The sequence below is a fragment of the Lonchura striata genome, chromosome 9 (assembly GCF_050655825.1).
Source record: "Lonchura striata isolate lonStrDom1 chromosome 9, ASM5065582v1, whole genome shotgun sequence".
NCBI classification, from domain to species: Eukaryota; Metazoa; Chordata; class Aves; order Passeriformes; family Estrildidae; genus Lonchura; species Lonchura striata.
The window spans coordinates 30892209-30919935 of NC_140711.1; the positions used below are offsets into that span (position 1 = coordinate 30892209).

Here is a 27727-nt window from a genome sequence, read left to right on the forward strand (position 1 = left end):
CAAAATACATCTGGGAAAAGGAGGTATTGGTGTAAAGCCCACCTCCAGTGAAAAATGAGAGTGTGTGCCTGGGTGTGTTCAAAGTGCACAAGGCCTGATGAAGGGCTTGAGTTTTCAGATTATTTGCTTTGCAATAGCAGTGCTAATAGAGAGGTCAGTGTTAAAAATTGCTTTTTTTTTTTGCTAATCAGTGTGTGGAGTGGCTGAGCTCCCTGCCCTGGGCTCCAGGGACAGGAGGCTGGGAGTGAACAGTTACAGCTGAGTTTGGTATGGACACGAGCTTCATGGCATTTAAAACAAAATCAAAACTTTTTTTAGTAAGGATTTAAAAGTACTTTATTGATTGTTGTCCTATAAAATCATAGAAGTCTTTTAATTCCTGAAGAACTGTGTCCAACAATAGGAAAAATGAAAAATGTCTTTACAAAACATTACAGCATTTTTGGAAAAACTAGGTATGAAAAATATATACAGTGTATTAAAAAAATCTGAATAAAATTAATGCCTGGATTTATACATTCAATTTTGTGTTAAACATCCACATGTATACAGTAAAATTTGTTAAAACAGTAGCAATGTTTTTACTATGTTAAATAAGTCTTTGTTCCATTTACAGTTTCTCTCATTACTATATTATCAGTCCACTTATAAATTAATTAGCAAGGCTGTATAACCACTGTCACACTGTCCAGGTAAGTATTTTTGTACAAAATTACTGCCTTCCTAGTGTAGTTTAAATTATTAGAGCCACACATCTGTACAAGCACCCAATTCACACAGCACTCGAATCAGCATCTCACGGGATAAAAACCAGCGGAGGCTGGGAAGGCACAGGAAGAAAACCTTGGAACTGCAAGTTGTCCCCTCATTGCTACTGCTGAGGCAGCAGCTGGTCCTTACAGGGGGGTTTATCAAACACACTCACACCTCTCTGACCCCTGCCCGGGGCCCTGCTCAGCCCTGAGTGTGTGTCACCTTCTCCTCGGTGTCACCTTCTCCTCGGTGTCACCTCCTCGCCGCTGCTCTGGAGCACACAGAGGTGAAGTGCAAGGCCTCAGCAGAAACAACTGCCCCACTCCAGCAGTTGCTCTGCAGTAAAACACCTGTGCTGAGATGGGCAGCAGCACCACTGCAGAGGCTGCTGCCTTTTCCTGTGGAGGTGCAGCTGCAGTCCTGGCAGCTCTGGTGGTGCCAGCTCTGCCCGTGCCGGGGCCATCCCTGGATGGAGAGGTAGGTCAGCCTTGACGGAGCCCAGAGCTGTCACTGGAGTTCAGGCGCCACTCGCACGAGGGAAACGTCCCCGGGTCTGGGCTGCAGCTGCTCAGGAGCAGGGTACCCAGCACTGCTGCCCAGCACCGGGGCCAGGGGCCAGGCCCGACAGAGTTCTGCTGTGCAAACCACTGCAGGTGCCCCAGAGCAGGAGGCAGCGAGGAGGGAGCTGCAGAGGAGTGCCCGAGGTGCTGCTGCTCTGGGGCCAGGCCTCGGGGCGCTGCCGGAGCAGGGAGCACCAGCCTGCAGTGCTGCTGCTGGGCCTGGCTGTGCTGCCCCCGTCCCGGGGAGGAGGACATGGCTACATGCTGGTCTCCAGCCCCAGCAGGAGGAGGACACGGTCACACGTTGGTCTCCAGCCCCAGCAGGGTGAGGACACGGTCACACGTTGGTCTCCAGCCCCAGAGGGTGGTGAGGACACGGTTACACGTTGGTCTCCAGCCCCAGGGGTGGTCTCCAGCCCCAGCAGGGTGAGGACATGGTCACACGTTGGTCTCCAGCCCCAGCAGGGTGAGGACACGGTTACACGTTGGTCTCCAGCCCCAGAGGGTGGTGAGGACACGGTTACACGTTGGTCTCCAGCCCCAGGGGTGGTCTCCAGCCCCAGCAGGAGGAGGACAGGGTTACACGTTGGTCTCCAGCCCCAGGGGTGGTCTCCAGCCCCAGCAGGGTGAGGACACGGTCACACGTTGGTCTCCAGCCCCAGCAGGCGCCCCATGCGCTCCATGTTCTTGTCCAGCGTGGCCCTGCAGGTGATCTCCCTGGCGCACTCCGAGGGGAACCAGCCCCTCTGGCCGTCCCGCAGCCGCTCCCCCTCGTACCAGCCTGCAGGGGAGGGACAGCAGTGACTCCTCTGCAGCTCACCCAGCCCGGGCTGCGGGCACCGGGGTACGTTCTGCATTTGCCTTGGCTGGGAATCAGTCCAGCCAGACTAGGTAAAAACCAGTGCAAAGGATGGCACAGTTTTGCTGTCCTTTCTGTCATTCAGATATAGTTTGAAGTAATGCTGTAGTACAGCAATGCAGCACAAGGGACAGGATCTCTGATTTCACAGGTTATTGAGCAACAGCAAGTTAGAATTTAGTCCCTCCTGCATCCCTGAGCCAGCACTTGGTGCTATCAGTGCAGTTGTGGGCAGGTCTGGGCAAGAATGACACTGATCTTGGGATACTTGATCCTGTGGCAACCACCCTGTGCCAGAGCTGTGGCAGGAAAGCCCAGGCCACGGCACGGCACGCTGGCGCTGTTTTTCTTGGACAACCCTGGCACTCGCTAGAATGTCTGAGCTCCCTGGTTTTAGACAAATTCAATTTCCTATTTGTGTACACCTCCCATGCCAAAACTGGCCAGCAGCCATGTTCTACAGCTGGTTGCATCTGCTGCTTCCTTTAGAAACCCGAACCCAAATGCTCACGTTTTCCTTGGAAGCTGAACTTTTACTCACTGCAGCCCTGTGTAATAGCAAACAAGTTTTTGTAGCTGGATCCCCCTGCAGACGTGACAAATGGTTACTGACAGCAAAATCCTCACTCACCATCATTCACTTTCTGATAAACCAAAACGACATCAGCGACTTGGAGAGACAGCTCATCGGCCTGCTTGGCTGTGTACGTTCTGATGATCTCCACCTGAGCCAGTGCTGGGGAAGGAGTGAGGCAGGCTCAGCTGAACCAGTCACAGGGCAGGGGCACATCACCATTTATTTAAAAATTTCCACTTTCCTTTCCCCCAGGGCTTAGGGCAGCCCAGCCCAGCCCGGCCCTGCTGCAGGGCACTCACGAGCCCCAGCACTTGGGACTTACTGGTCCTGTCCGTGTGGTGCCCGTCGCCGTCCTGGCCCAGCGCCGTGATCCAGCGGGCTCTGTCACTCCTGCAAAGCAGAACCTGTGTCCCAGCTCATGTCCTGCTCAGCTCTGAGACTGCCCCCAGTTCTTCCAGTGCCAGCATCTCTCCCTTTGGCACCTATGAGTAACCCCTGTGTATCACCACCACTGAGTATTCTCTGCCTTCTTCACAGGGCCATACAAAGTTCTCACCTAACACTGGTACTTTTCTCCTTGGGACCCACATGCCACAGGAGGTGGTGAAACACAATCAAACCATGCTGGTAATCTTTGGGTCAGAGAAAACCTTTCAGTTTTACCTGCACAAAACTATTCCGAAGGCACACTCAACTCTCTGAACTGTTTGGCCTTGGAAATTTCCTTCCCATCCTTCTCAAAAGATAAGACTATAAAAATAGTTAACTTAAAATACAGGAATTTTTTTCAGACTCTTGCTCTGAGTGGTGATCAGCTGGACTGCTATTTATACTGCAAACAGCACAGAACAAATCAATAATAAGTCTGCAGAACAAAATGTCTCTTCATACAAAGCCCAGACAACTAAAAATGTCCCACATTTTTTCCCCAATAAAATTGCATTTCCAAACAAGTCTGAATCATCTCCTGCTTTCATAATGAGATCTTTAATAGAAAGCACTGATGATCTTCAGTTCCTTTCATGGCTATTCCAAACTTTGAAAGCCAACCTAAAATGATCGATTTTTCCAGGCAGGGACATGTCTGGAGCACTCCCTTTCATGTCTCTGTCCCGCTCCAGCTTCCCCCAGAACAAATGAACTCTTTCAGTGCTGGGGGGCTGTGTGGAAGGTGGTGGCAATGTGCATCCCAGAGCAGGCGCTGGCTGCTGCTGCTTTCTCAGGCAGGACTCCTCAGGGTGCCCGTGAGAGGCAGAGCTGCTCCTGCTCTAACCCTGCCCTGCTGCCCCTGCTGTGCCATGCAGCCACCAGCACCACGCCAGCGTCCCAGTGCCCTGCTCGGTGGCACCCAGCTGGCAGCACGGACCCCGCACAGGGCTGGCCCCACACGGGCACCTCCCGGGCACAGCCACTGATCTCTGCAGGCAGGGTCATCCAGCCTTGCCCAGCAGTTTCGATTAATAAACCAGAGTTAGTAACAAATGAATAAAGAAATGTTTAGTGCTTTGGGCTCCCTTCAGGAGCTGTACTCACTGAGTCTCTGCTCCCAGGAGCATCTCCCCCCGGTCCCCGGCGTGGTTGCAGAGCAGCAGGAGCCTGAAGAGGTGCGAGGCAGAGCTGCGCTGGAGCATCCCGGCCGCGCTCCTGGCGGGAGAGGAGCCGGGCTCCTCCTCGCAGGGCAGCACCAGCAGCTGCTCCCGCAGCGAGTACTCGGTGACGTTGTAACTCTCCTCACTGCAGGCACAAAACGCACTCAGGGCTTGCATTCCCATTCTGCCTGCCTGGAAGCAGCCCCAGCCCCGTCCCACACCGCGGCAGGGACAGCTCTTCCAGCTCCACACGGGGTGACCACGTCTGCCAGAGCTCTGGTGTGACACAAAGCCCAGGTGCAGCTCCCAGGACATTTCCACCTCTGCTCTGGGAAATAAACACTGAGATGGCTTTGGCTGCTTTCTGCAGAATGACTTTGTGCACTCCCAAATGATGGCTTCCAATGGAACCAATGCTGCTCGGATCTCTGAGCCACAAAAGGGCTGGTTGGGGCTTGGTTTTCTTGGGTAAGTTTGGGGATTTTGAGGGTGTATTTTTTTTAAAGAAGTCAGTTCAGTATTTCAGTCAAAATAACTCCTTAGCCAAGGGAAGAACTGGCAATCCCAGCTGGGATCCCATCACTACATGGGAATCTTGTGTCTGAAAAAGAAATGTGTCTATGCATTTGTGCAATGAATAATAAATGCATTTCTTATGAATTAATCAACTAGTCTGTACATGTGCACAGCTAATCATAACACCACTTCTTACTAACTAACAGATAAAGCTCTACAAATCCTTCCTACTCCCCACTTCCATCCCACACACAGCTGCAAGACTGGGCTGACCTTCCCAAGCAGCAGCCGTGGCTCGGCCGGCCTTGGGCAGGACCCAGCATCCCCACCCTGCTCCTCTCAGGACACTGCTTGGCAAGTATTATGTCATTTTTAACATTAAAAAAATCAGATCGTGTCTACCCACAGCAGGGGCTACAAGGACAAGTGTCAGAAGAAACATTCCAGATAAACTAAAAGCTGGACAGTGGGAAAAGTGGACTTTTATCCCCATTCCAAATCCCTGTGTCCCCTCCTGGCCCGTGCTGGGGAGCAGCCCTGTGGCTGAGCCCCTCTGGCTCCTGCTCTGGAGCATCTCCAGCAGCTCAGAGCTGCTCTGCCCCAGCAGCTCCAGCACACGGAGGGGGCAGAGGCTGCTGAGCCTGGGCTGCAGATGAACTCTGGGCAGAGCCTCAGAAAGGGCCATTTTTGCACAGAGTGAGGAGAGATGTCTTAGTGCAATGCTAAGACTCTCCTGAGATTCAGCTGCTCAAAGACAAGCACCAGCATTCGACCCCAGCTAGCAACAAGCATTTCTGTTTGCTGCTGTGCTGCCCTGGCACCCGGGCACAGGGAGCCTCGTGCTCCTGCAGTCCTGGCAAGCGTGCAGGGAAAGGACATTCCCAACACTTTACCCTTCCCAAACTCATCTCTGCTATGGCATAAAGAATCATCTTTTTAATTCGTCTGACAACGTGGAATCTTAACTGTGTTTGCTAAAAGTAAATCCTGTTTAACAAGCAGTTACTTGTTATTTGTAACCCATGATAAAGGCTCAAATAACTCCTGAACTCATTCCACAGCCAGGATCATGTTAAAAGTCACTGTGATTCAAAGACTGAACACAAAAGTAGTTTTATACTGGTGAAGCTCTTACCTCTTCTTCTTGGTGATGATGAGGACATCATTGAAGAGGAAGAAGTACACCTGCTGCTTAGAGGTTCTTTTGGAAAAAAGTCCAGTGTCTTCTACATAAGCTGTTAATTCACCCCTTTTCACCAACCACCGTGAAGAGGAAACCAATGGAAATGGCTGCAGGGCAAGAAAATCACATTTAATCCTTCCAAATTAGAGAATTTTTGAAAATCAGAGAACAGAGTACAATCCATTTGGGAAAAATAAATTTGAATAAACTCAAAGCTCAGAGACTACAAACACAAAGAGGTTACCAAAGTTTAAGGGACTGCATCATTGCTACAACACACAGGTAACAGCTGCAAATACCTGGGAATCACTCGGGCTCCTGTCATCAGTGCTCACTGAAAAGAGAAATGAACAGACCTGACTGATCCCACTGGGGCTGGAACTGAGACCTCCTGAGGCACAGGGCAAAGCCTGACTTCAGGAATGTGTCTGCAGGGTGAGAGCAGCTCCCACAGCACTGGGGACATGGGATTGAGTGTCCTCGGGACCACACAGCCCCTCCTGGAGCAGAGGTGACATTCCCTGTGCCCTTGGAGCAGGGGTGACATTCCCTGTGCCATTGGAGCAGAGGTGACATTCCCTGTGCCCTTGGAGCAGAGGTGACAGTCCCTGTGCCCTTGGAGCAGGGTGACATTCCCTGTGCCCTTGGAGCAGGGGTGACATTCCCTGTGCCATTGGAGCAGAGGTGACATTCCCTGTGCCCTTGGAGCAGAGGTGACATTCCCTGTGCCCTTGGAGCAGGGTGACATTCCCTGTGCCCCTCTTGGTGCAGAGGTGACATTCCCTGTGCCCCTCCTGGAGCAGGGGTGACATTCCCTGTGCCGTTGGAGCAGAGGTGACATTCCCTGTGCCCTTGGAGCAGGGGTGACAGTCCCTGTGCCCCTCCTGGAGCAGGGGTGACATTCCCTGTGCCCCTCTTGGAGCAGGGGTGACATTCCCTGTGCCCTTGGAGCAGGGTGACATTCCCTGTGCCCCTCCAGAAGCAGAGGTGACATTCCCTGTGCCCTTGGAGCAGAGGTGACATTCCCTGTGCCCCTCCTGGAGCAGAGGTGACATTCCCTGTGCCCTTGGAGCAGGGGTGACATTCCCTGAGCCGTGTCACCCAGGAGGTGCAGGCACAGCCACCTTCCCTCCCCAGCGCCCAGGTGCTCCCCCTCGGCAGCAGCACAGGAAGCTTTCCAGGGCCTGGCTGCTCTCCTGGGGCTCCTGGGGCTCCCAGCTCCCTGCCAGGCTTTACTGAAATGGCTGGAGGATCCCACAGCTCACCTGGAGGGAGCAGCAGCTCCCCTTCTCCCCAGTGAGACCAACCCCTGCAGCAGCTGCACCACAGCCCCAGAGGATCTGAGCTGCCTGATGGGAAGAGTTGCCTTTATTAATGCAAATTATTCCCAGCTGCAGGAGACAGAGCCCACAGGAGGCCCTTTGCTCCTCTGGGCCGGGAGGATGGAGGGGATGTGGGACTCTCCTGGTGACACAGATGCCCCAGGCAGACCAAGTCTGCACTAATGAACACGGCTGCCTGTTTCCCCTCATGTAAGCACCTTTCCCACACTTTCAAACAGCATCCCTTGACGCAGTTTGGCAGCTGCCCTCCCCATTCTGCATGAGTTGGCTTTTTGAATCCCTTAATCCCTGGCCCAGCAGCCTGCCTGTACCTGCTGGGCCAAACCCAAACCCAGCGTGGGGCTGAGACCTCACTGTGGAGAACACACACTGGCCCCCTAAAACAAACACCCACAACTGCTCTCCTGCAAGAGAGGTAAAATGCAGCACCAAAAACTGCTGAAACTTAGTTAAACATTGAATTGCACAGCTGAGCCATGCACACAGGCAACACGAGATTTGAGTCACTTCCCTTGGGCTCCCATGAAGCTCTCCACAGTTACAACCAACAAAATAATAAACAATCTCCAAAACTCTGTGAGGCTGGGCAAGAACAGAAATACTTTAACTGATTTATAAGGGCTGTAAAACACAATTACAGTCCCATGATGATTGCTTTACAAACAAAAAATACTTTAAAAAGTTCTATTTGAGGATGAACAAAAAATTCCTCTAATCTGTACTCCAAATGAGTTCATTTTCCTAATTGACTCCCTTCCAGAGGCAGCTTGGTTTTACTTTAATTTTTCCTTAATTGCCAAAGGAGCAAATCACGTGCACCATGTCCCTGCTGCAGAAAAGAGGCTCTCGGAAGGGAAAAATGCATTTAACCAGAGGGGGACTTCCCTGCCCTGGGGCTGAGGGGCTGCAGGACTGGGGCTTGGATGCACCAAGGGAAATCTCACACAAAAGCACAAAAGACAAAGCCCCGGGGCAGGTGGGGTCACCCAGGAGCCACAAGAGGGACAGAGAGGGATGGGCAGGGCCAGAGGGACTCCAGACCCTGCAGATCCCCAGGGAGCAGCTCAGCCCCAGCTGAGACTGGTCAGGAAATGCTCTGCTGTCACTTGCCCAGAAGTGTAGTCTTTGTTGTTGCTGTTGCTATAAGCAAATATTATCACTATGAATTTTTAGACAAAATTTGAGAATAAAAATACTTTAGGCAAATTGAAAATGTTTTTTTGGAGGCAGCATTTGCCCCCAGCCTGACCCAGAGCCTTTCAAGAGCTGTGCTTTTAAAACCATGAAGCAACCTCCACTCATTACATGCCAGATAATGAAAAAATCTTCTCCCAGAAGAATCCTCACTGTGTAATGGAAGCAGACATCAATTACAGAAATGGGATTGTAGCAAACATTGAATAGAAGCAATAAATGTACTTGAAGAAAATCCAATAAACCTTCTCTACCTATGACTGGATCTGCTGTTGTTTCCTACAAAAGACTGTGCAGGAAGTTCTTAATAGAAACCTGTGATACCCACCCTTGAGGGGAAGGACAAACTCCCCCTGGATCCTTCCGTGGCCTGCAAGTGTTTTCCCAGGCACACCTTTCCCAACAGGTACCTAAGCAAATCTGAGCAGTGAGCAGCAGCCTTTGGCCGCTCTCCTAATGCCACAATCTTCACAGCAGCTTTATCTTTACAGTAAAGAATACTCTACACTCAGTATTTATTCAAAGTCCCTTGTGCTGTAGCATCACCTTCTACTAAAACTAAAAGACTCGACCAAAAGTTTTAATTTCTGTTGTGCCACAAAGATCGCCTTGCAAGAATCACCGCTGGGTATGACACGCAGATGAAGTTCCACTGTTCACTGTCCTGGCTGGGCAGGAACATGATCCTCATCCTACCTTGATTTTGAATTCCAGCTGGGAGTTGATCGTGTACATCATCTCCGTCCTCTCCATCTTGCGGGCGCCCTCGTTGCACAGACGCACGAGCTGCAAGGGAGAGGGGCTGAGCAGGGCCTGGAGCTGCAGCACTGCTGCTGCGCCCTTGGCAAGGCACTTCTGGGGCTCAGAGGCACTTCTGGGGCTCAGCCCAGCAGGGGCACAAGGTGTTTGCAGGGCACAGTGACCAGGGCTGGCCCCACAGCTGCACCGCTCCCAGATCCCCTCAGCCCTGATCCCCCTTATCCCTGCTCCCCCTCAGCCCTGATCCCACAGTCTGTGCTTCCAGGGGGAACAAAGGCTCAGCCCAAGCCCTGGCTGAGCAGGGCCCCTGCTCTGCCCAGGCTGCTGATCAGCTCCACACACACCCTGCTCCCACTGGACTGACTTCCCACACTGCTCCCCACACAAAGCCAGAATCACCACAGCATCATCCAGCTCGGGATCTTTTCCCAAGCAGGAGCCAGTCATTCTGCACAAACCCAATCCCCAGTGCCCTTCCTTAAATGCAACAATGCAGAGCCCTTATGCTTCAGTGCTCCTCCTGCCTGCTACTTGTGCATGGGGAACATCCACTTTTCACTGGAAGTACACAGGAATTAACTGAGAACGTACCTTGCTGACTTCTTTCAGAGCCTGCTTGCAGTTCTCGTATTTTGCTGAATCCTTGGGGGTTTTCTGGCAAATAGTCTGAAAGAAAACAGCAGTCACTTCAGAGCACCAAGCAGCACAGACTGCAACCCCCAGAGATTTCACATCTTAACTGGAATCCAGGAGCTGAATCACAGCTGCACTGAGATCAAGAGGGAGCACTGGTCACTTGGCCACACTAAGGAATGCCTCCCTGGAAAGGTCTGGGAACAAAGTGATGCTTTGCACCTCTCAGGATGAGGTTCATGCAGCCATCTCCAAACAAACAAAAAAGACCCCAGAATTACAAGAGTGGGAAATAAAATGCTTGATTTGATTGTTTAGATTCTAATTTCAGCCAAAGAGGGGAAGGAAGTATAGGGGAAAAAAAACCAAGAAGGAGACGGCACCCCCAGTGACACTGCAGGAATACTGGATTATTATTCCATTTTTTACCTAGAAATGTACTGCAGAGAAGAGAGAACTCAATGTCTGTGAATGAACTAACAATCCAGGTGATCAAATTCATCAGTGCTCAATTTAAAAATATACAGAAAAAATTATCAGTTCTGTTTCTGGCTCCTACCAGTGCTGGAATCTGAGCCTGAACACAATCTGCACTCCTGCTGGTGCTCCAGCTCCTCACTTAGTCCTGGCACCTGAACTGAAACACCCCAACTCCTGGTGTGAGCTCTGCCTGACAAGCACTCCCTGCACTGCCACCACTCCCTCTGAGCTGCTGGCACTGCACAGGGAGGGACAGCTCAGTGCCACTCACACAGCTGCCTTGGGAACGGAGCCCATCCTTCAGCTTCCCAGGAGCACTCCCTGCCCAAGGCTCTCCAGGACAGCAGGGCTTGTTTTTCAGCAGCAGGGCTCATTTCAGTCCTAGCACTACATACCATTCACATGCTGGTTCCTCCTGAGTTTCAGAATCATTCTGATCCTTAATTACAATTTTCCTACCAGAACATCCAAGTATTTATCTTGTGACTGGGGAGCAGGAGGGCCCAGTCCCAGCCAAGAAACAAGTGCAGCAGGAGCCCACAATCCACAGGAGTGGTAAGGGAGAAGGCACAAAGAGACTGGAGAGAACCAGGACTGAGAGAATGCCAACACTGCGAGGACAAGCAGCAGGGAGAGGGGGAAGCAGGAGCTCTCACATCCATCAGTAAGGGGAGGCGAGTGACCCTCTGCATGGGGAGGATGAGGAAGGAGATCATGGGCAAGTTCCGGCAATCCTCATGGGACTCGATCCGGGACAAGACCTCCTTAAACGCTGGGTTTGTGGCTCTGGGGAGAGAGAGGATGCAAGGATTCAGTGGATATTTTACATTCTAAATAAACCATTACTTTCTAAAAAGGAAGTGTGATTGCAGGAGTCAGACCACCCCAGCCTTCAGCTTTATTCCCTCAGATCCATCAGCCCCAGCAGAGACATTAAACCTCAGGAGCTGCCACCCCTGACTGCGAGGGCAGACCCAGGTGTGCCACACAGGGCCACTGTCACAGCGTGTGACACCGAGCTGCTGCAGGAGGGGGAAGGTGAGCCTGAGCTGGCAGGAGGGGAATGTGCCGCTGGCAGGCAGAGGAAGGTGCCCAGCAGGGCAGCCCAGGCTGGTGGGGGCACAGCCCAGTCCAGCCCAGTCCAGCCCAGCCCAGCCCAGCCCAGCCCAGGCTGGTGGGGGCACAGCCCAGCCCTGCCCAGCCCAGCCCAGTCCAGGCTGTTTGGGGGCACAGCTCAGAGCCCAGCCCAGCCCAGCCCAGCCCAGCCCAGCCCAGCCCAGGCTGTTTGGGGGCACAGCTCAGAGCCCAGCCCAGCCCAGCCCAGCCCAGCCCAGGCTGTTTGGGGGCACAGCTCAGAGCCCAGCCCAGCCCAGCCCAGCCCAGCCCTGCCCTGCCCTGCCCAGCCCAGGCTGTTTGGGGGCACAGCTCAGAGCCCAGCCCAGCCCAGCCCAGCTCAGCCCAGCCCAGCCCAGCCCAGCCCAGCTCAGCTCAGCCCAGCCCAGCCCAGCCCAGCCCTGCCCTGCTCACAGCAGCCTCTGCAGGGTGCGTTGCTGGTACACCTCGTTGCTGCAGTACTTCACGTAGGGGTCGAAGGTGCAGCCCGCGTGCCTCGCCACGATGTCGCTGATGTCGTCGATGAAAATGTTGTTCTGGTGCCTCGCCTCGAGCTCTTCAAAGAACCTGGGGGGTTAAAAATGAAAATCAATTGCTGATTTCTATGTGCAAACAGCACCTTCCTCTCACAACGCTCCCCTGACACAACCCGGCCACCAACCCAGGCCAGCTGGGCTGGTGCTGGCAGGCGAGGCCACCCCTCCTCTGGCAGGGCAGCGAGGGCACAGCTGGCAGGACACGGGCCCAGGGCTGCTCCTGGCCCCTGCCACCTCCCAGGCACTTCCCACTCTCCCACTGCCACGACCACACAGCATCACTGAGCTGGTCAGACCAGAATTTCCAGAAACGGGGCTGGGGAAGAAATGAAACTACTCCATACACGCATTAACACATTTCCTCTTGCAATTAAGGCAGCACGGCAGCAGAAGTGCTCCATGGAGTTCAGCTGTGTGTGGCTGCTGGGCCAAGGACAAAGCCTCGTGCCGGTGGAGCAGGACAGGGCACTCCACATCCTGCAGCCCTCTGGAAACACTGCAAACGGGCACAGAACCCAAACCCCTGAGCTGGCTCTCCCCCTGACCATCCTGACAACTTCCCCGCTGTCTGTCCCTGCCCCACGTGTGAGTCCCTGGCACTGGGAGCCTCCCACTGCTTTCTGCACAAGCCTTGATTTCCATGGTGCTCACTGGAAATCCCCCACGGCCTGGGGTGGAACAGCTCACAGATCAGTTCTGCAGCTCACCCCCCACACAGGAAAAGCTGTCCTGGCTGAAGCCTTTGTATATCAGCCTTTACTGCAAGAATCCTCAACTCCCTGGAGTCAACAAGTTCATAAAAAATTCTCATACAGCACAGAAAACATTAAGGAAACACTTAGAACACATGAGCTCACATAAAGCTCTAATATTTTGAAATCTGCTTTATTTAATCTCAGCCCTTTATTCAATTTTTATATCACTAACAGTGGCTCTTCAAATCTGCCACCTTTTCCAAGTGACGCTCTCAAGTTTGCTTTAGGAACACACCTCAAGCACGTGAGAGGAGCAGAAGAGGACGAGCAGCAGCTGATGGTGCAGCAGCAGGGCTGAACTCAACTCGGGCACTCTCCAGGTGTGCTTGCAGCAGCTGCTGCTCCGAGTGGCTGCCAGGCTCTCACTGGCTCAGTCAGGGGGATTCTGGTCTGGATTTGGGCTTTTTGTGAAGCTCTGACCCAGTAACTGCAGAGGCCCTGGCTGGTGAGCAGCTCTGCCTGCAAGTGCTGAGCAGGATTTGTTAGAGCCCTGCCAGTGCTGCAGGCAGAGCCCAGCAGCTCCTGTCCCCACGAGCCTCCTCCAGGGCACAGCACACCCTGAGCTGCCAGCACTGCCCCTGTGCTCTCATTCGGGTCTGGTGCCAGCCCCAAGGCACACACAAACAATACAATCACAGAGAAAAGAGCCTGCAAGTGTGGGCTCTGCAGTGTCCCAGGAGGCACAGCAGAGCCCCATCCCACACTGGGGCTTGTTTCTCTCTGCTCAGACCAGTTTATGGCTGGGAGAACCTCCCACTGCTGCCAATTCCCTCTGCTCAGGAAATGAGGAAATCCAACGTTTCCTGCTGTGCTATGGCACACTGACAAGGTGTTGGACCCTGCTGGGCCACAACTTCCACCTTTACAATTTATCTGGTGCTTCATCAGTGACATCACCAGAGACACTCACTGTAAGACTGGTAAAATCTCAGAGAGCAGAAGACAGAAAAAAAGAAAAGAAAAAAGGGAAAAGAGGGACAAAGAGGAGTAGTATGTCAAAGTCCCATCTCCCAATATGTCCCATAAAAAAATCCTGCATCAAAGTTTGAATCAAAAGCTGTAGTTTTCCATATCTAATCTGCTAATTATTAGATAAATCAGTGAACCAGACACATCATAAACCCTTGCAATTTTAGGACAGATTCTGCCATAAAGCTCAGGACTGAGGGATGGAACGATTCCATTCAATTTAACCAACAAGGAATTTGCTGTGATGTGTGCAGCTATTTTTGCTGAATGTCAGAAGGATTTACTTCAAACATCTCTTTGTTAAATTCAGGACTTTTCCGGTTAAAGTTTGATCCAATTCAGAGAAAGTCAAACAGCATTGTAGGACAGAATTTGACTTCTCTCATCTTGCCCTTACACTGTTTGAAAGAACCATCCACTCTGCAACACTCCTGAGGGCCAAACTCAGAAATGCAGGTTTAGCTCAGGGTGCTGCTGGCAGCACCAGGGACAGAAAGCGCTGGAGGGGCAGCAAGCAGAATTCAGCCTCTTGCCCCTGGACACAGGGGCACTGAAGGAACATCTGCCACCCTGAGATAACTTCAGCCAGAAGTAACAAAGATTTCTGATTAACCTTTCCAAATCTGAACCTTCTCATCAGCAACAGAAGTTGAATATCTGCAACATTATTGTTATTTAGGGAAGGGGAGGGGGATTTAAAACAGCAAAAATAGGAAAAATAGTCTTATTTCCACAGCACTTTTATGCTGAATCAAAATTAGTTTTTACAAAAAAAATTTTAAAAGGCTGAGAGAGGGTGATTAAAGTGCAGAACTGAAATCAGTTTGTTTGGTGAATTCCCATCTCAATAATGGAAACCAACACACAGCTCCACACACAAATGTACCACCCAACCCTGCAGGCTCCCAGCCCATAGGAGGGAGGGGGAGCAGGGACATGGGACAGGGACACGGGAACCACCGGGACAGGGACACGGGAATCACCGGGACAGGGACACGGGAACCACCGGGACAGGGAAACCACCGGGACAGGGACACGGGAATCACCGGGACAGGGAAACCACCGGGACAGGGACACGGGAATCACCGGGACAGGGACACGGGAACCACCGGGACAGGGACACGGGAACACGGGAATCACCGGGACAGGGACACGGGAACCACCGGGACAGGGACACGGGAACCACCGGGACAGAGACACGGGAATCACTGGGACAGGGACACGGGAACCACCGGGACAGAGACACGGGAATCACCGGGACAGGGACACGGGAACCACCGGGACAGAGACACGGGAATCACTGGGACAGGGACACGGGAATCACTGGGACAGGGACACGGGAACCACCGGGACAGGGACACGGGAATCACTGGGACAGGGACACGGGAATCACCGGGACAGGGACACGGGAATCACTGGGACAGGGACACGGGAATCACTGGGACAGGGACATGGGAATGGTTTTGACAAGTCATGAACCCACCACAAGCAGAGTGCTCATACCCTGTGATTCTGTGACTAACACAGTGTTTAAACCAGACAGAATCTGTCAAAGTGGTTCTGTCAGGATCTTTTCCTGATAATGCTGCTCTGGTGTCGCAGGGAGGGCTTGGTCCCAGCACCTGTGCCCTGCACAGCACACAGGGGCCAGGGAGCTGCAGCTCCCTGCAGGCACTGCCAGGAGGTTCCCAGGTCAAGGCAGCATGTGCTGCACAGGTCATTCCTCTCCCCTGCCCTGTGCCAGACATTCCAGGAGCTCCCAGAAGCAGAGACAGTCTCTGCTCTCTGCATTCTGCCTGCAACAAAGGCAGCTTTGTTCCCCCAGGCACGGCCCTGTCAGCCACTGCAGGCCCATCCTGGTGTTACTGGAGACTTTCCATTAAACACGTGCCAAGTCCAAGTTCCTAGACAGAGGCTAAAGCAGTTTTGACTGAAGGTTTGTATGAAATATTTTTGTCAGCTCTGGTTCTTCAGCTCACCAAACCTTTGTCCAAGCAACCAAAACCACTGGCAACTACACTCACACTCAGGTTTTGCACTAAGCAAAGGCTGCTTAAAAACCAGCAGAATGGGACAGATGCTCCCCTTTATAACAAAAGGGTGGATTTTGCTGCTTTGAAACACCTTGAAAACAGAAAGCAACAGCTTGGAGATACCAAGCTGGTATCTGGTTTAAAATTGTTTCCATTGTTCACACAAATGACATTGCTCAAAGCCAGCACAAAGCTTTGGTTTAGTTTGACAGTATTGCAAAACTTGGGAAATAAATTGTTTTCATTTAAGATTAAAAAGGAGTTATGACTTCTGATTTTACCCCAAGTCATAAAAAACCAAGTTCTTAAACCATGAGACTTCACAGATAAGAAAGAATAAGACTAATTCTAGGCTAGTGTGGTATTTTTCCATTCTTCTTTTTTCCTCTCCCTCCCACTTCCTTTGAAGACTATTAATCAAAAGAGAAGTTAGAGTTCCCCTAAGAGCACTGCTCTTCCCATCCCCATTGTCCTTTACCTTTACTCCTCACACTTTGTATAAGGAGCACCTGAAAAAGGAACTTTTCTTTGAAAATAAAGCCTTTGATGAGCTGCTTACTCCCTGACACCAGTGCCACCAGACTGGGGGGTCCTGGGCCACACAACTCCCAACCCTGGCAGAAGCACAGGACAAAGAGGGAGAAAGGAAGGGACCCAGCCAAACCCAAACCTTCTCCTGCTCTGCAGCTCCTCAGCTGGGTTTGCACTCAACACAGCACATCAGCCTCCAAAAACCAAGATCTTGCTGCTGCATGAACTTCAGAAGACAAAAGTCAAACTGCTCCACAACAGATGTCAAATTCCACAGACTTTGTGGTGTCTCAGAGAAAAAAAAAAATAAATGACTTTACTGTGACTTGGAACATGGACCTTCACAAGTTCCACCAAAGGTAAATGAGGGTTTCATGCTAAAGAATTCACAAGTTTGCAATTTCTACAAAGGGGACAAAAGGGGGAACAAAATAAAAAAAACATTCAGAATCCTTGTTAAACCTCCAGCTCTCCTTCTGAAATTTCTCTGTTCCACAGGTAAAGAGATCCATGTAAAGCTGTACAGAGCTGCAGCTGTGGCCACCCAGCACCTTCACCAGCACAGCCCCCTGCAGCCCTGTGCTCACTGCAGAGAGCAGATCAGGGACAAGAAAAGCAACCCAGACACTTCGGTGCTTCAGTAATGTGGAACACATAATCCACCTGCTGCAGAACAAAACTGCAAGGAAGCAAAGCCACATCCTGGAACTTTTTGAGGAGTGTGAAGTACTCAGAGAACACATACATATGCATGCCCTGGATTAAATAACACTGGCAGTAATTACTGCCAGGAACCAGACTGTTCTGCACTTGTATCATGCAAGATCTGCCATTTCCTCCTCTTCAGGCACTCTCTGTACGTGTCTGGTTTCATTTGCTCCCGCTGCAGACTGGAGGAATGTGCCCAAAGGCAGCAGCAGGGCAGAGCTGATCCCCGTGGCAGCAGAGCCAGGCCCTGTGCTCACACAGGGGTGGCAGCCCCAGGACAGCACCTCTGCAGCAGCTGGCACCAGGGAGCTCTCCAGGGCAAGTGTGGAGCTCCAGCTCCAATCTCAGAGCTCAGCAGGGCAGGCTGAACTTCACCTGACGCCCTGCAAGGACCAGGTCTGCCTGCCTGGTCTGCGTTTAGCCCAGAACTGTTTTGATTTGGGGGATGCTGATTTCCACTGCGACTCACTCTGTGCTTTCCTTCCCTCTCCATTCTCAGAGACACAAGTGCCAGGCCAGCCCCCCTCCCTCCTGTGCACATCTCTGCCACTCGCACCTCCCACCTCCACAGCAGCAGAGTTTTGGAAGAAATGCTCATCACTAAAATGGTGAGCTCAGTTCCAAAAAGAAACCTGCTGCTGTGTTTAAGGATGCACAGGTTTGTTCAATGCAGAAATGCCACACTCACTTTTTGCTTGCTTCATAAACATCCGTGATGTTGGAGAAGAGGTGGTGGCTCTCTGTTTTGGTCATTGTGAGGCTCAGCTCCCTGGAATTTTTAAACATCCGGATCAGAATCTCCAAGCTCAGCAAATAGGAGTGCTCAGAAGATATCACCTCAAATATTGCCTGCAAATTGAAGGGGAAAAAGAAGAGACTTACTAGTGATTGGGCTTTTTTCCTTAAAAAAAAGAAAATGTTGAGCCGGGTGCAAAGCAAAGTTTTGGATGTAAGCTAGAGATTATGACTTAAATATTCATCTCTATAATAGTTGCATCATTAATTAGAAATAAGTGATCTAATACTAGAAAAAAAGTCTTTTTTGAGAAGTCCATATTCAGAGTTTTCAATGCAATTGCAAGGCAGGAGACTGAAGAGAATTCAGCAGCAGGTGTGAGCCCAAGAGCACAGAGTGAGGCTGGAGGGAGCAGGCTGAGCCCTGCTGCAGCTCTGCCCAGCCTGGGAACAAATCCTCAGCACAGGCAGGAAGGGGCAGGCACTTTGCTTCTGATGTGCAAGGCAGGGAAAATTGGGAACAAATCCTCAGCACAGGCAGGAAGGGGCAGGCACTTTGCTTCTGATGTGCAAGGCAGGGAGAATCACCCCCCCATGACCCAAACTCTGGGGAACACAAAGCACAGGAGGCTCCTGGCACACCCGGGGCTGGGGCAGCTCCCTGGTGCCTGCTGGGCACTCCTGGGCTGGGTTGGGTTCACCTGCACAGGAGCAGGGCCAGGGCTGTGAGCCCAGGGACAGCTCACTCCCAGGGCACACACACACACACACAGGCAGCTCAGGCTTGCAAAGAAAGACCTTCTGAAAATAATTTTAGCTCAAACCAGCCTGTGACCCGTTCTCTTTAGCCAAAATATGCACAGAGATCCATTTCACTAACAGATTCTGAAAGATGGGATGTGTATGAAGATAGGACATGGGCATTAATAAAGGCAGAAGACAAACAAACATAATTTTCTGCAATGACAATGTATGTAACTATAAAATAATCTAATAGGCTCTAAAAAGCAATTTAAAGAACATATAAAGAATAAACAATAAAAAGTAGTTTAAAGGAAATACTGCAAAAGCATGAATTAGTAATGTAACTGCAGCCTAAAAACATTTATTTAGGTTCCCACTGAAAGAATTGGCCTCTAAAACTCAAATTAAAAACCCTCAGGCATGAAAAAATTTTTGGTAACATTGAAGACTTTACATTTAAAATGAATCCAAAGAACTTGTTCCTTTTGAAAGGATGCAAGTATGGCTCCAGGAAACACAGACTAATGGCTCCTACAGGACATCACTGAAATCTATGCCTGGACTCAAATCCTGCTTCCCAGCAGGAGGAGCTGAGGGAGCCCCGAGGAGGAAGGAAGACACTGGGCAGAGTGGCACGGCAGTAAGGCTGCAGGGCTCCTGGGCAGGTCCTGCCTGCTGTGGAGGGAAGGGCACAGCCGGGAGGAGCTGCAGGACCCAGCTGCCCTGGCCAGCTCCCAGCCCCTGGCACTGCCCCGCAGCCAGGAGGGCACAGCAGATGGACGGGGAGGAGGAGAGAGGAGGAACAGGACGCGAGGAGCAGAGGCAAAGGCACAGAGCAGCCAGGCAGCCCTTGAGGGAGCTGCTGGCAGCAGGGAGGCTCTGCCCTGCCCTGCCCCGGGGCCAGCTGGGCTCCAGCAGGCACAGCACCAGCACCTGGGACAGCCCAGGGAGCCGTGACAGCTGCTCCTGGCTCCTCCCTGCTATAAAAACCCTGTGCCAGTCCCCCTCCGTGAGCTGGAGCTCATGGCACCTCTTCCCTGGCACAGCACGACCCTGCTGCTGCCAGGCTGGAGCCCCTGGCATGGACACAGGCACCTCAGCACCAACTGGAGTCGTTCTCTCTCCATGGGCAGAGAGGACACTTCATGGAGGGCAGGAAACCAGGCACTGAACTCTTATCAGCATCTCCTTATCAAAAGCAGAGCACAGAGCCAGGCTGCAGCCCTGAGCAGTCAGGGCACGGAGTACCTCCTGTCTCTTCCTTTCCTCCTGGCTGATGCCTTCTGACAGGCCATTCTTCTTCACCTGCAAAGACAAAGCAGAGATATTTTTAATACCTTTTGTGGGGAAATGTGATTAAAAGAGAGACAGGACTAGAACACCTGGAAAGCAAAGCACCAAGGAGAGCCAGTGTTGTTCTAAACACAGAACCCAGGTGAGGAGGGACGCCGGGCAAGGGAAGGGAAAGGGCCACAGCACCACACACGTGCAGCAGAGGCACATCAGACACACAAGAGCTCCCACCCATTTCTGCCAGCCTCCTCCAAAAGCTCCTGACTTGTTATCACCAACAGCTCTCTCTTTTGCTCCACCTGCTCCCTGGAATTTTAAAGGCTGTATTATTCCTCATTTTATTCCTGCACAGCAGGCCCCACAGTGCTGGACAGCAGGAATGAAGAGGTGCCACACCAAAGGACAGACTCCCAGGTAAATGCCTGTGGAAGTCACTTCAGCATTCCAGTGTGGGAGCCACTAACCTTTGGAACACAACGCCCAGATTCCCACAGCACCCCAAGCTGACACTTCTGGATGCTGAGCAAGATCTAATTAGATGTCATTTTATTAAACAAAGTACACTTTAATCAGGAGCCTGAAAGCTTCAGAGCATTCCTGAGGAAGTGCAATGGCCTGAAAGGTGCAATGTAACTTTTTTCTGGATGCAGCAGAAGTGTTTTCTAAAAATAAGCCAATGCAGGAAATAGGTACAAACAGACCCCCAGATTTCAGTGCTCCCTGCTAGCACAGACCCTGCTGGAGTGCAGCCAGGTCCAGGGGCAGCTGCTAATCCATGCTCCAGCCTGAGCTGTCACACACGGGGGTGTCCCACAGAGCACACATGAGTTCATGGCACGTGAACCCAAGGCCAAGGGCCCAGCCTTGCACTCCCCAGCACCAGCAACACTCCCAAAAGACACAGGCCCAGCTATGGAGACTGCTCTGGCCATTTCTGCCAAAGAAAATGCAATACCTAGTTTTGACACGTCCAAAATGTTTAAGCTGAAATAATATAAGAAAATGTCACATGTGTGATACTAAGCAAACAAAAACTTCATTTAAGCTAAGAATGTGCCCAAAGGAATGGAAGAGGCCCAACATCACTGCTACTCACACTAGACTGGCTTCTCCCCAGCAATGACCAATTCAACCACGGAGTGAGAAGCAAGGATGAAAGGAGGACAGGTGACCAGGGACAAAAAGTTCCTCCAAAACAAGGAGGTGCTGAAGGGGGGAACTCCCCAGGAACCTCCTAAGTGGCTGCACCACAGCCAAAGTGACCACAAACCCAAGTGACCACAAGCCCACTGATACAGAGAGAGAAAGGGGAGCCAGTGCAGACATCAGCCCTGGAGGGCCCAGACAGACACCAGGGACCTGGGCTGGTCTGGAGGGGAGGCAGCCCTGGACAGGGACCCCGAGTGACCCCGGACAGGGACCCCGAGTGACCCTGGACAGGGACCTCGTGAGTGGCCCCAAAAGCCACTCACAGCAGCTGACTTTTCCACGAATGAGAAACCAGTCACAACCAACATGTGAGTCCCCTTCAGGAAGGCAGAAACAGCCTTTTCATCACTGCTCTCACGAAGACTTTGGCACTCCAGAGCCAGGGGCAGCACAGCACAGCATGGCCAGAGCTCAGAGCTGCAGCAGCTGCTGGGGAAGGTCCTGCAGGGCCAGGGACCCTCTGCCCCTTCCCCAGCACAGGCTCTGCAGGAACACCACACACATCCTCCTCCTTCCCCAGCATCTGTGAAACCCAGCACCGACATTTTCCAGCCGACTTCCTGCAACAACTCCAGACTCGCTTTTTAACTTCTTAATACACATTGACAGCATGTAATTCTTCCAGAGTTATAAACACAGTCACTGTGAGTCTCACATTCCCAGATTTTGGTTTCTCCATGCACCTTCTCCCATATACTCCCCACTTCCAATTTTGCAAATCAAATACAGACAGTGCAAAAGTTTCTGTGTGAGGAGCAGTACAGAACAAGTTGGTTTCTGCAAGCAAGGCACAGCACAGAACAGTTCTCCTCCCGAGATGGTCTTCATGCTATTTTTGTCTCAAAGCAAATTAGTGTTTTGAAATTATCATTATTATTACTAAATAGCATTCCTTCCAAAATACCTCAGCTGTTGAACACTTAACTGCTAGTTTGCCCAGAAGGCAGAAAAAACAATTTGACTCCATTATAAACACTTTTTTTTTTTTTTTTTTTTTTGCAACATGAAGCCAATGAACTGCATTTTAAGTATTTGATTGTTGGAAAAAGAAAATTAAAGCACATCTTTACAAAATCACATTTTCTTGCCATCTTTATACTTGCTGAATCAGAGAGATTCATCTTTCAATACTTTAAACTGCAAAGGGTCATCAGCATCTGTAAGACAGCCCTGCTAATCAGACCAATCCAACCAGCCTTTGGGGATCTCCCTGGGGCTCAATCCCTCATTTACTGGGATATTTTGGGGATCTCCCTGAGGCTCAATCCCTCATTTATTGGGATATACAGAGCTGATGGTCAAATACTCCAGGTGATCTTGTCAGGCAGAATCTCTCTAATGCCCAAGATGAGCATCTACAACATTCTACAAGTTACATTAACAAAAAACAACCCCAAACCCTTCATGACAGGGATATCCCTCCAGAAGCCACAGGAATAACCATGTAAACACAGAATTTCAATGGTTCCTTCAGTCCCAAAATCACACATAGGAGAAAGAGCTGTGGCAGTAGCAGCTGTTATCAGTATTTTGTCAGGTTATGAGCAGGGGAGGCAGTGAGGCTGCAGCCCTGGCCAGAACAGCTGAATTTACTTTAAGGATGCTGCTCTGAAAAGCCCTGCAGACACCCCCCAGCCTCTGCAAGGGACAGCACAGCACCACCAGCTCTGCTCTGCACTTCTCAAAATGCTTTCCATTAAACATCTGCACTCGAGTCAGCCTAAGAGCTGGTGTGCAGTGATTCAGAACAATTGAGCAGCAACTTGTTTGTAACTAACTGAAGCCTTTCTTTAGTGTAATTCACCCTTTTAGTGAACTCACACAACCCTTTATAATGAATCAGTAAAGTTGTGTTGTTGCCAAATACAGGACACTAAAATGAACTTGGTTTCATTGTTTTTTATGTGAAACAAAGACCAGTAACTGACTGGGACCCCCATGTCATTCTTATGAGATGAAAAAGATGATGACAAACTTCAGCCAAAAACTCCAGCAGCGAGTAAGGGAAGCTGTGCTTCACCCCCCTGAGATGCTGTCTCTGGCCATACAAGGATCACAACTCACCACGGAGAGCTGGCTCCACGTCGACCTCAGGGGCTTATAGTGAAAAACAACCTTGTCATCCAGCTTCTGCTCTTGGGGCTCTGACTCTTCATCAGAATCTATGTCCAGAGCTTTTTCCTTATAGTTCTGATATAATACAGCATTTTCTGTCAAATAACAACGGTATGTCAGTCATTGCTAGAAAGTTAGTCTCATCGCTCTCATAAAAATTTAAAGTAACATTTAAACAATGAAAGAAACCAAAGTGTCACTGTGCTGCTCACGCTCCACGAGACAAAGATAGCAACTGATTTGGGCTGGACAATGGTGCAGCACAGTGACAATGGATCACTGTACCCAAAGATCCTCCCAGACCGAATTAAAGAACAGATGTGGCCTTTGTCAAGAAAAAAAATAGCAAACAATTTTTTCTTCCTTGGTTTGCTGTACCCAGTTCCGTAATTAACCAGCAATTAGAAAACAGGGCTGTGTGTCAGTGGAGCAGTCACTGATCTGCACGTCTCACTATTTTCATGTCCAGGAAAAGCATGCTGCCCACAGCAACCCTTCTCCTGTCAACTCTGAACGCTGTCTTCACATGCCACTGTTTCCAGTTCCAGAGACCTGAGATCAGAACTATTGCACAGAGAAAGTTCAAAGCCTGAGGAAGCACGAGCCCTGTGAACCAAGACCAAACACACTGCTGGCACTGTCAGTGGCAAAGGAACACGGGCGTGGAGCACTCCTGCTCTCCCCACCTCCCTGGCCACACAGCCCTGGCACCAGCAGTGAGCAAGGGCAGAAATTCAGCACCACAAAACCCACAGAGCAACGAAGCCACTAAGCAGGCAGGCTCTGAAGGGCACTTTTAGATGGGCCAGGCTTTGGATAAGATCCAATCTTGCCCTACAAGAGAAAGGGGAACTGAGGTGGAGGTTTGGCTGCTCCAGGCAGGGCCCCAGCTCGCCTGGCTGGGTGGGTCTGTCCCACCTGCCCAGACCTGGGGTGCCTTTGGGGCAGCTCCTGGGGAAGGGCTGTCAAGTTCCACACTTTTAACAGAGCAAACTGTCACAGCAACTGAACTGTGGGAGGCATTCCAGAGAAGGTTATTAGCTGGGATCATCCAAGACAGACAGGACCATTGGAAGGGAATCCAGAAAACATCATGAGGAGATAGTGTGAGAAGAGATAAAAATAAAGAGTAGGGCAAGGGATGATGCAAAGAGAACACAGTGGGAAGCTCTGAAAACACAGAGGAAGATAACAGCAGCTGAGATGACCTCAAACAGGCATTAAGCAGAGAAAAGCCAAGAGTAGCAGTTATTATAACATCTATGATGGGTCTACAGAAGTTCTGTTTTCTTGTTGAAGTATCAGGAAAAGCAGCAAACTTGGCAAAACCCAGAATTAACGAGTAACACAAAAATAAAAACTCCACATACAAAAAATACAACTCCACAGACAGTGTTTTTCTGACACTTATATTTGAAGCCTAGGTAGCAAGAAAAGAAAATGCTTGCAGAGCCCAAGGGTTCAGCCCAGCACCCTGAGCTGATGAGAAGGCAGAAACAGCTCTGTGAACCCCAGCCTAGGGTAACCATTTGGTGTGTGCTGCAGGGATGGCACAAACCCCTGAGGGCAAATGTCCTGCACTGGGCAGAGCCCCAGACACAGGCAGGAAGGCAGGCAAACCTCCTTGGAACTGTCAGGGCTGAGGCAAACACAGCCAACAGCCCACGTGCTGGGAGGGACAGCAGCTGAAGTGGAAAAGAAGCCCTTGACACACTTTTTAGCCTGCCACTGCATAGTCTTTAAAATAGCCCTAAAATAGGCCTAGTGCCAAAATTATAGCCCCACATCTCAGATGCATTACTGAAAAACAAGGTACTGAGTCTGAGAGTCCATACAAAGGAAGTGTGCCAAACGATCCTGAAGTTCATTTCCCTTGGGAGTTATTAACAGCTCTGGACAGAACAGGGCTCACCTTCTCCATCGAACGTCCCTTGTCCTTTCAGCATCTTCTGCAGATAATTTTAACAGAAAAGAGAGCTATGTTAGAAGGAGGAGAATGAACAATAATCACAGTAACAAGAATGTCTGTTTTACTCAAGACTTGGGCACCAAACCAACAGGCCCTAATCTGTAAACTTCGTATGTTGGACACGAGTTCATTAAAAACAACTGTGTCATCAGAGAAAATGAAAAGCTACCCTAGTTTAATTTCTCTCATACCTTGTTTAGATGTATTTCCACGTGTTTCAAAAACACATTACACTGGCTTGAGAGGGGTTCAGGGAACCTACAGCTCATCCCTCTGTGCCAGGGCTGTCTGTGGAGGCACAGCTCTGGGAGGCTGCCCTTCCACTCTGCAAACAAAACCACTGCGAGCACTTTGCCAAGGAGCCTTCTGAGAGCACAACAGACCTCTGAGATCAAACAGCTGTTCTGGTGCGACACGTCCCAGGGCCCAAGAGTCTATTTAATAAAACACTACTTGCAGAGAACTCCGTAAGGACAGCACAGTTTCATGTCCTCCTACCTTAAACACAACACACTGCTTTAAGTCTACTACCAAACCAAACCACACTCTGCAGCTGTTCACAATTTCATCAATTTCTATTTCACCCTTGCAGTGTTTTCACAGAAGTACCCACTACCATAATTTCAAACTGGCTGAAAACTGCCATAAAGCTGATAATTATTTTAAAAGCTACAGCATCAACTCTTGGCCTGATGTACTTTATTACACATAAATCTACAAACACATTTCATACAGTAACAAGTTATATCTAAAATAAGGAAATCCAATACTACAGTATGATAAGTAAAAGAACACTATCAGTATATCTCTATAATTGAATACATTAACATTCAATGTAACTCTACTATAGGATTCTAAGGGATTACAACCAAGATTTATAAATAGGCATGCTGCTTTTACTTTCAAGCATTAAAAATTAAAATTGCTTTCAGGCATTTAAATACCTGAAGTAATTTCTATCAATTTAAAAAGTACTCAGTGATTTTTAAAAATACTGTCTCAGAGAAGTGAGAGAGGAAGTTCATTTTTCTGTCTCTATTCTAGCACGCAGACTTTATCAAGACAATGTCCCTTATGTTTTTCCTGTTTACTGCTTTCTGGGACACAGGTTTTAAGCCCCTGGTTCGGTTGTGAAAGCTGGAGAATCCAGCAGGAACAGCGAGCAGGAGGCAGCCAGCAAAGGCTCTGAGCCGCCTGGATTTCAACAGAGCCCGCCATCTCCAACACCTCACTTGGAAAACAGCACTTTCAAAGCTCACAGTTACTATGAAAAGTTTTGCACTGGGACAAAACCAAACTGAAAGTTCCCAGCGTTTATGGCAAAGGCAGGATCAGCAGGCCACGCTCCCACGGAGCCAGCCCCTTCACCTATCAGCGCACTCACCTTTATCCTCCCCAGGCTCGAGAACTTCTCCTTATCTTCAACCACCGCTTTCAGGATGGGCTGGGACATTCTGTTTTTCTTCTTGCAGTCTGCGGAGCCGTCCAGGTCCACGCCGCTGACCACGGCCCGGCGGTAGGACGTGGAGCGCAGCCCGCGCCGCAGCGCGCCCGGGCCGCCCTCGGGCTCGTCCTCGGGGTCGCTGCCCGGGGCCGGCCGGGGGGTCTCCAGCAGGCTGCGCACCCTGGGGCCGCGCTCGGGGCCCGCGGGCCGGCTCTCGGCCAGGCTGCGGGGGATCAGCTGCTGCGAGCCCGCCCTGCGCGCCGCGGGGCTCCGGGAGCCGGGCAGCGCGGGGGGCTCCGCGCCCGGCCCCGCCGGGACGCGCCCGGGGCACGGCCACGGCTCCTCCGGGACCCCGGCACCCCGGCCGCTCCTGGGGGATGGTCCCGGTCCCTCCGGGGGCTCGGCACCCCGGCCGCTCCTGGGGGATGGTTCCGGCTCCTCCGCACCCCGGCCGCTCCTGGGGGATGGTCCCAGTCCCTCCGGGAGCTCGGCACCCCGGCCGCTCCTGGGGGATGGTCCCGGTCCCTCCGGGACCCCGGCACCCCGGCCGCTCCTGGGGGGTGATCCCGGCTCCTCCGCACCCCGGCCGCTCCTGGGGAACCCTCCCGGCTCCTCCGCAGCCCGGCCGCTCCTGGGGAACCCTCCCGGCTCCTCCGGAGCCCCGGCAGCCCGGGGGCACGGTGCGAGCTGGGCGCTGGCTCCGAACACGATCCGCTGCTGCTGCGGGGCCAGCCCCGCGGTCCGGGGCGGCCGCGGCCGGCGGCCCGGCCCGCTGCCCGGCGGGGAGATGGTGCCGTTGGCGGTCGAACCGACGGGGCTGTCCGGAGCCAGGGCGAGCAGCCGGGAACGCCCCGGGGACAGCGCGGGCGAGCGCGGCGGCCGCACGGTCCCGTTGGACACCGATCCCATGGCGGGGCTGCCGGGCGAGGGGGCGCGGGTGCCGGCGGGCCGAGTCGCGGAGAGGGCGCACCTGTCCTCCACGGGGAAGTCGGTGACGAGCAGTCCGCTGGGGCTCTGGTACGACCGCGGCCGCGGCTTGCTCCAGGCGAGGGGCTGCGGGCGGGGGGTCGCCGGCCGCCCGCAGCGCGGCGCGGCGGGGCCCGCCGGGGGCCGCCCGTCCATCGCCG

General features: G+C 51.7%; 1 protein-coding gene across 2 annotated transcripts; it reads right to left on the bottom strand.

Annotated features, from left to right (window-relative positions):
- Positions 1–308: 308 nt before the first annotated feature.
- ARHGEF26 (Rho guanine nucleotide exchange factor 26) lies at positions 309–27727 on the bottom strand. Of its 2 annotated transcripts, XM_021540846.4 has the most exons (14): positions 26541–27727; positions 25100–25136; positions 23137–23282; positions 19819–19875; positions 17780–17940; positions 11974–12126; positions 11103–11232; positions 9925–9999; positions 9271–9360; positions 5990–6144; positions 4283–4483; positions 3072–3139; positions 2804–2908; positions 309–2094 (listed from the first exon to the last, which is right to left on the bottom strand). In XM_021540846.4, the coding sequence occupies exons 1-14, from the start codon at positions 27720–27722 to the stop codon at positions 1952–1954; spliced, it is 2703 nt and encodes a 900-aa protein (XP_021396521.4). In that variant the 5' UTR covers positions 27723–27727; the 3' UTR covers positions 309–1951. The 2 variants fall into 2 exon arrangements, with proteins under 2 accessions (XP_021396521.4, XP_085444210.1); XM_085588084.1 differs by lacking the exons at positions 309–2094; positions 2804–2908; positions 3072–3139; positions 4283–4483 and adding an exon at positions 4774–4939.